At 38.3% G+C, this 8,801-nt stretch overlaps 1 protein-coding gene across 1 annotated transcript; it reads right to left on the reverse strand.

Annotated features, from left to right (window-relative positions):
* Nucleotides 1-2,369: 2,369 nt before the first annotated feature.
* LOC149117698 (uncharacterized) lies at nt 2,370-6,387 on the reverse strand. The gene has a single exon (XM_089284584.1). It carries the CDS (start codon nt 6,351-6,353, stop codon nt 2,370-2,372), a length of 3,984 nt encoding a protein of 1,327 aa, XP_089140710.1. The 5' UTR covers nt 6,354-6,387.
* Between the last annotated feature and the right edge of the window lie 2,414 nt (nt 6,388-8,801).

An 8,801-nucleotide genomic window follows, 5' to 3' on the forward strand; every position in this document is an offset into this window, starting at 1 on the left:
AAAAATCGTATATTTGAATTGCGGAATCTTGCGATGACGAACTACAGAATAACACAAAACAATACAATGCAATGTAATGCAATAGAAATTTATTGTGTAATACTCTTAGCTATATGTGAGGTGTGACATCACAGGAAAGATACGATGACACAAAAGTATTCCAGAGACAATCAAATTAAAAGTGATATTATAATTATGATATACGAAAATGTTTCAAAATTTCTATATATAAGCAAGAATCATGAAATACAATCTAAAATAATCACACGTTGTGCTAAAAGGTAAAAACAATAGTCATGTACAATCAAGCTGACGCTAGCAATGCCTGCGCAATTGACTTATTAAGACTTTCTTGCTTCAAAGAGCTTTTTGATACAGTAAACACCCGCATATAAGAACACATGGATTAAGAACATCAGGCTGAAATTTGGCAAATAAAGCACCACTTTTATAAGAACAATATCAGCCTGGAAAAAAAAATAATGTTCTTATAAAATGGGAAGGGTGTCAGATTTGCAGATGTACAGTGGACCTCTACTTTAGGCATTTCAAGGGTGGGGCAGCATATGGATCTGCCACAGAACTATACATACACCCTTCTTGTTACTGTTTTGTTACATTACTGATTACAGTAGACCTATTTGAACATTAGGTTTTTAATTATTGTTCCATCAATTTATGTAATTGTCCAAAAACATGATTAAAATTTCTAGCAACATTTTTTATGCTGTACAGCACTGAATTTAAAAAAATTTAAGAACATTTAAGAACATCCTGAGGCTGATTTTTCACTAAGCATCCGATAAATAAGAACACAATCAGTCTGACCTCTGAAATTGTGTGTTCTTATATGCGGGTGTTTAATGTAATTCTTTTTTTAATTTTGTCCCTTATCCGATGATTTATTTTAAAGTAATGTCATTTTATCTTACACGTTTACATTTGTTAATGAATCACAGGTTCTAAGTAATTTACATTCGCAACTGAACAGTATATCTGCGCCTAACAAAGTCTAAATTGTTATTATTCCTTATTTTGAACAACTAGAAACTTTTTCCATCCTCTTAGAAAACCAATCAGTCGATTGGCTCGCTAAGGGAGATAAACACGTGAAAGGGGCGTGGAAGTTTGTCGAGAGAAAATTGAATGTTAAAATCCCTAAACACCTCGGGTGTGGCTCAAGCTATATTTTACCCCTTAAAGATGCAACATCTAAAAAAGGCAAATCAGAACTTTAATGACTTTCGTGACAATTTCATTCAAGACTTTCTTCTGTGAAGAGGTTTAAGTACTTTCATGACTGGTCGATTTAAACCACTTACACAGTAAGATGAAATTTTTACAAACCCTCAGAATTCAATGATTGCTGAGCAAATTGGCCCAAGTGTTGAAAAAAGTTCGCAAGAAAATTCCCTAAAAGAGACAACATAAAACATCCCCGCCTCTTTCACTTGAGGACCTCTCCGTCCGCCCCATCGAACTGAGAAACTTTGCATCAATGTTAGGTAACAAAGTCGCTCGACAGATCCTAGCCTTCGTAAGAGATATGCCTGATTAATTTCGACAACAACATTAAAAACATTCGTTTGCAACCACGGCAAAAAAAAAAAACAAAAACGATCGTTTCTCTACTGCTTCTGTGAAAAAAGAAAACCAGTTGTACTTGTATTAGACAATGGCAACGAAAGAAAATCAAAGCAAACTTGTCTTTTCTATTTCCAATGTCCTTGCAGAAGTTTCTTGGTTCATTTCTTGATGTTTAATTTCTATGGAATACTCCACTGACGAAATCTTTGCTTCCTATAACAACAAAAAAGAACAATTTGAAGATATTCTCTTAAAGTCTACTACCATTGCATAACATTAATTTCTCTTTAGCAGAGAATAAAGCCTGAAAAAGAAAAAATTGAGGCAAAAGTCAAGCTTGAACGGGATTCAAAACTATGACCGCTACTATATCGGTGCAGTGCTTTACCAACTGAGTTATCAAGTCAACTGTGAGCTGATCGATTATTTGTGTGTTCATTGTCGTAATATATTCGCAGATGATGAATACAGTTTGTTTCTTGAACTGACGGTATACGCGCCCTATCATCTCTTAAACGTAAGAACCAAATGTTAGGTAGATAAATCACAAGAATAAGGGATCTGATTGCCTTACAAGAAAGTTTTCTATTAAAAGAAAACATTTTTTCAGTAATTGGAATTGAAAATATGTTGATACACTATAGCTGCTTTACATACAACACAGCTAGATTTTGCCCTTTTAAACACAAAAGCAGAAACTGAAAGTAGCGTTCTTTTAAGTAATATTGGTAACCAATGCAGCACATTCCTAAAATCTTTTCTTCGCTAGTGGAAACATACCTTTATTTTTCAAACGCAAATGTCACGTCATCTCCAATCAGCATAAACGGTGCCCACCTGGAAACCTTCGTAAAGCCGTGATCTCTCAACCACTTCATGGCCGCGTGAAGAGATACACTGGCACTTTCTCCACGAACAAGGTGCTCGTAAAAGCGACTCATCAACTTCTTTGTTGTACTGTCGTCTAGAGCCCACAGTGCCACCAACACTGAGCGTGCACCGGCTCCTAGAAACGCGCGAGCGATTCCAACAACTCCCTCGGCTCTAATTTGTCCACGGCCACTGTGACAACAGCTTAGTACCACCAGTTTAGCTCGCACTTTCACTTTTGAAATGTCGGACACTTTCAAAAGGTAGTCGTCTTCTAGTGGAACCCCGGTAATGGAACGTGGAGGAGAAAGAGCAATTTCTCCTCTTTCAGCATTACCATGTGCAGCAATATGTATCAGACTCACTGAATTTAGCTTCTCAAGTACCGCTTGCTTGGTTGCGTCCTGTCCTAACAAAGGCCAAACGCCCAGCCGTCGTGCGATCATCTCTGCTTCCTTTCTTGCACCAGGCAAAGGCACGAAATTTTTATTGACTTCTTCTCTGTAAATCACCACACCAACATCAGGATCACCCACTACCAGAGCACCAGTCTCACAGTGATAGTCTGCAGGACTGTCCTGAATGAGCTTCAGAGTCGACAAAGAAGGAACCACGCGGATTCTGAAACGCTCCGATAAATATTTCCCACTTCCACTGAGTAAAGCTGGAAATGGAACACGGTACAGGTTGCGATCAGGAACAATGATGATTTCAGGTTCGTCAAGTAAGTCGGATACAGGATTGACGAGCAGTTCGTAGAACAAAGTTAGACTCGGTTCGGGATCATCCGTATTCCCAGGCTTATCTTGTCGCAAAGTTGTGAGGTTCTCTTCTTGACAAGATTCAGGATTTGTTTCAATGTCATTGCCATTCAAGGATCGATCTTCGCACACCCCCTCGGGTAAATTGCCAAAGTCTTGAAAGCTTTCAGCCATGATAGCAAAAAATTCATCCAAATTTTCAGCAACCTTTGTTAATCTTGTGTAAAGAGTCTTTTTATCCACATCAAGTGTTCGGAACTGAATGACTCCGCTTGTCTTGAGAATCCACAAAAACACTGTTTGATCAAAATAAGAAATGTACAGACAAGTAGAGTTACTTTCTTTCTTCATGACATTTTCAACAACAACCCATGATTGCGGGTCAGCTGATATACGATTTTCAACAGAGTACTGAGTTGCCATCAAGTCCGCTAAGACTCTAGCTCGTCCAAGCTCTGCAACATAAAGAGCTTCCTTAGGATTTCCAGCGAGACGAAACAATTCACTGAGCTGCTGATAGGGAAAAACATGCATGTCTGCAAAGGATATCTTAATTTGATCGCTGCCTTGAAGAAAACCTCGCATTTTTTCGGATTTTTCAATACTTCGTAACAAAAAGAAATGAGCTTCCTCAAAGTTGCGTTGTCCTAACTTCGTCAGTGAAAGATGACAATAGCAAGAAAACTCAATTTCAGCTTCTCCAATATTTTCACTTATTGAGAGTGCCTTGTCAAGATATTCCTCGGCTACGTCATGATCACCGCCAGATTGAAACACTTTCCCAAGGCTGAGGTAACTTGATGCTTCTAATCTTCTGTTACCAATTTCAACTGCAATCGCAAGTCCTTTCTCGAAGCAGGCTTTAGCTTTATCTTTATCACCAAGATATTTGTGAAAATCGCCTTCTGTTAAGTGATATTGTGCTTGTCCTTCTTTATCACCAATTTTCATGATGATCTCAAGCGCATTATCACAAAATAATTTACTCTGCCTATATTCCCTTAGATCAAGAAACACACTTGCCAGGGATAGGTAGGTGTGTGCTTGGTCTGTCTGCTTACCAATTTCCCTACTGATCGCAAGTGCTTTTTCATAATATTCTTTAGCCTTGACATATTCACCGAGACGGTAAAACACAGTTCCTAAGTTTCCATACAACGATCCTTCATTCGCTCTGTCACCAATTTCCATGCTGATGGCAAGTGCTTTTTCATAATATTCTTTAGCCTTGACATATTCACCGAGAGAAAGAAACACATTTCCTAAGTTTCCATACAATGATCCTTCTGTCGCTCTGTCACCAATTTCCATGCTGATGGCAAGTGCTTTTTCATAATATTCTTTAGCTTTGACATATTCACCGAGAGAAAGAAACACATTTCCTAAGTTTCCATACAATGATCCTTCTGTCGCTCTGTCACCAATTTCCATGCTGATCGCAAGTGCTTTTTCATAATATTCTTTAGCCTTGACATATTCACCGAGACGGTAAAACACAGTTCCTAAGTTTCCATACAACGATCCTTCATTCGCTCTGTCACCAATTTCCATGCTGATGGCAAGTGCTTTTTCATAATATTCTTTAGCCTTGACATATTCACCGAGAGAAAGAAACACATTTCCTAAGTTTCCATACCATGATCCTTCTTTCGCTCTGTCACCAATTTCCATGCTGATCGCAAGTGCTTTTTCATAATATTCTTTAGCCTTGACATATTCACCGAGAGAAAGAAACACATTTCCTAAGTTTCCATACCATGTTCCTTCTTTCGCTCTGTCACCAATTTCCATGCTGATCGCAAGTGCTTTTTCATAATATTCTTTAGCCTTGACATATTCACCGAGACAGTGAAACACATTTCCTAAGTTTCCATACCATGTTCCTTCTTTCGCTCTGTCACAAATTTCCATGCTGATCGCAAGTGCTTTTTCATAATATTCTTTAGCCTTGACATATTCACCGAGACAACGAAACACAGTTCCTAAGTCTCCATACGATGATCCTTCATTCGCTCTGTCACCAATTTCCATGCTGATCGCAAGTGCTTTTTCATAATATTCTTTAGCCTTGACATATTCACCGAGACAGTGAAACACATTTCCTAAGTTTCCATACCATGTTCCTTCTTTCGCTCTGTCACAAATTTCCATGCTGATCGCAAGTGCTTTTTCATAATATTCTTTAGCCTTGACATATTCACCGAGACAACGAAACACAGTTCCTAAGTCTCCATACGATGATCCTTCATTCGCTCTGTCACCAATTTCCATGCTGATCGCAAGTGCCTTTTCATAATATTCTTTAGCCTTGACATATTCACCGAGACAACGAAACACAGTTCCTAAGTCTCCATACGATGATCCTTCATTCGCTCTGTCACCAATTTCCATGCTGATCGCAAGTGCTTTTTCATAATATTCTTTAGCCTTGACATATTCACCGAGACAGTGAAACACATTTCCTAAGTTTCCATACCATGTTCCTTCTTTCGCTCTGTCACAAATTTCCATGCTGATCGCAAGTGCTTTTTCATAATATTCTTTAGCCTTGACATATTCACCGAGACAACGAAACACAGTTCCTAAGTCTCCATACGATGATCCTTCATTCGCTCTGTCACCAATTTCCATGCTGATCGCAAGTGCCTTTTCATAATATTCTTTAGCCTTGACATATTTACCGAGAGAAATGAACACAGTTCCTAGGCCTCCATAAGCCACTCCTTCTTCTCCCCTGTTACCAGTTTTTTGCATCATAGTGACCGCTCTCTCATAAAGTTCTTTTGCTTCAGCATACATAAATTGACTCTGATATGTCTGTGCCAGATTTATGCAAAGCATACCTTCTTGGACAGTATCACCACACTCGCGGAGAATGGTGAGAAGTTTCCAGCCGCACGCTATTGAATTTGAGTGATCGCTAACACGACGGTACGCCTCAAACATGGTATGATAGATTTGTCTGTAAATTGTTCGCTGTAATGGCTTCTTTACACTCAGCACTTTGTTACTGAGCAAAACTAAGCTTTCTCTGCATAACTCGATGGCTTTTAAGGCACGACTAGTGTTGAGAAGGAAATTTGCAACAACTATGGCTAAAAAGATAGCATGTAAAATTTCTTCTGCGTAGTTCATGACGTTTTCCTAAGTAAGTCTTGTAACTGAAAAATAAATCAAATAAGGCTGAGTGCGGAATTTTTGCCTTATTACGTAATAAGCTTCGTGAATTGTCATAATCGGGGACGGAGACCGTAAGCGCGCTCCATTTCTAGTATTGGGGCTGTCCCTGTATGATATGGGACAATTTTTCTATTTTTAGGACAAATTGCGCCATCATGTGCGGTACACGCGCGTACATGCTGCGAGGATTTTTGCGGATGCAGCGCGGGAAAATGGCGACCGAAATTCCCGAAATGTTTGATGCTTTTGGCCCACAAATCAGTACGTTCATGTCTGTTGGAATTTTGCTTGAGTGTTTTCGTCGTAAGCGGCTCCAGTAAGTAAGACAGTGTTTAATTTAGTTATGTCCAGCTTTATATCACTGACCAAGTTGTGTTCCGCTGCTTCTTTTATAGGCCTCCACATTACTCCGCTCTAAGTTTCACATATGTTGAAGATTAACAGCTTTTCCATAACACAGCAAAAAATTGTAAAAAAAAAAAATGCTGCTCAGTACTGTTTGTGTAAAAATCCAATAAATTGTCTGTTGTCGATGAAGAAGAGCGCCAGGCAATAAAACATGACAAATTGGACTTCCGCACTTTCGTGTGAAAAGGTACATCGAACTGATATAGTATCTCTCGTTTTTAAATATGTTTAAGGTTGATAAATGTTTGAGAACATATTAAAAGCTTAGCTGAAAATATGTGAATACAGCAGAAATAATCAGCAAAGTTACGATGACGCTTTCTTTAACCAACTCGAATAACGATTTCGACTTCGTTGGTTGAGTTACCAAAACTCCTTGTCTATTTTAATTTATTTTCGCAGTGTAAAATTTTACTATGTTAAAGAAACACACAGGATGTTAGTAGCCTTTTGGCGTTGGTGAAAACTGTTGCAGCATCTCAGCACAAAAGATAACGAAAGATATCTTTGTCAAGATTTGTTGACAATTAAAAACACCGACTGGGATTTGAAAGTGCTCGCCCTGCACTATGCAAATGAGCTACTTAACGTACGCGTCAGACTTTCCTTTCAAAAACTTTTTCAAATTCGCCAAACAAACAGAAACAATAAGAAACTATCAAAACAGGGTTTGGTTATGATTAAGCATTGTTTGGGAAACGCACAAATTAACTCGATACCAGGGTAAAGAGTTTTCTCGCATAACTTTTCTTTACAGAACAAATGCAAAATCTTACTCGTACAACCAGCGCGAGCAGATATTATCCATTCACAGCGCGAAATTTAAGACTTATTTTCGACCCTGAAAAACTCACCTTTTCCGTTAGCTCAGAGCATAAAACCACATATTAGAGCCCTGGTTCTTATTCCCTGCCTTATTCCCTGCCATCGCTGTGAAAAATCTGCAAGAGAATCTCGCAACTCTCACTATTTTATCACGCGTCACAACATCCACGCGAGAGCCTCCGACATGTGCGTGGATCCGCGCGGATATATGACGTCAGGATGACGCAACTTGTTCTAAAAATAGAAATATTGTTCCATATCATAGGTACGCGCGGATCCCAACACTGACGGTCTCCGTCCCCGATTATGGCTCCTGGCCTTGTGTTATTACGAGGAAGGGTAGGACTCGAAAAAGCCAAGTTTGAGCAAATTAGTATTCTGAACCTGTGCATTATACCTTTAGGTCTGATGGACTAAATAAATAAATGGTAAAATAGTGCTTGCTGTAAAAGTGCCGAATTCATTTCGGGTGTACAATTGCAAGTTCAATTTCTCAATTTTGTACTTGACATCTCCGAATCACTCAATCTATAAAATGTTGGAATGTACAAATCACCTTTGGAAACTTTTCATGAGTAAATTCATTCAGGTCCATTTGTGAATAAGCTTCTCAAACAGAGAGTTGAAGAATGACGTTTACGGTGAACGACAAATGAAAAAAATTGCGTCTTAACTTATTTTCTTTCTTTACCTATATATATAATCCTTAAATCGATCCAACACAAAAAGAGACAAACAAATGTTTCTAGTCACCGCAAATACTGATATTCTCTCAATATTTTTCCTACTTAGTGCAACTCGTGAAAATTATAAAATTAAGGCTTACAATACAAGACAAGTTGTACTCACCTCACCAATCAGTTGAAATAAAAGCCTGAAGACCAACTTGTATTCCTTGCATGGAGTGATCTTTATTGTCAGGTTTGTTTTACACTGTTCGCTTTGGAAAGTAAAACACCGGATACCCTTAAATAATTCATAAAATCAGACCTTGCACGAGGAAATTAGAAAACGAAATTTTCAAGTGTCATTTTTTCACACTTTCCAAAAAAAACTGAAATTATGAAATGCTTGTTTTTAACCTATCTACGTGTATCATTTTTGATTTAATGTGAAATGGACTCACATAATCTTCCATCCTGAATTGTTTACATAAAAGGCATTAATTAG

This window comes from Orbicella faveolata, unplaced genomic scaffold (genome assembly GCF_042242905.1).
Source record: "Orbicella faveolata isolate gen_17 unplaced genomic scaffold, um_ofav_v1 contig_1, whole genome shotgun sequence".
NCBI classification, from domain to species: domain Eukaryota; kingdom Metazoa; phylum Cnidaria; class Anthozoa; order Scleractinia; family Merulinidae; genus Orbicella; species Orbicella faveolata.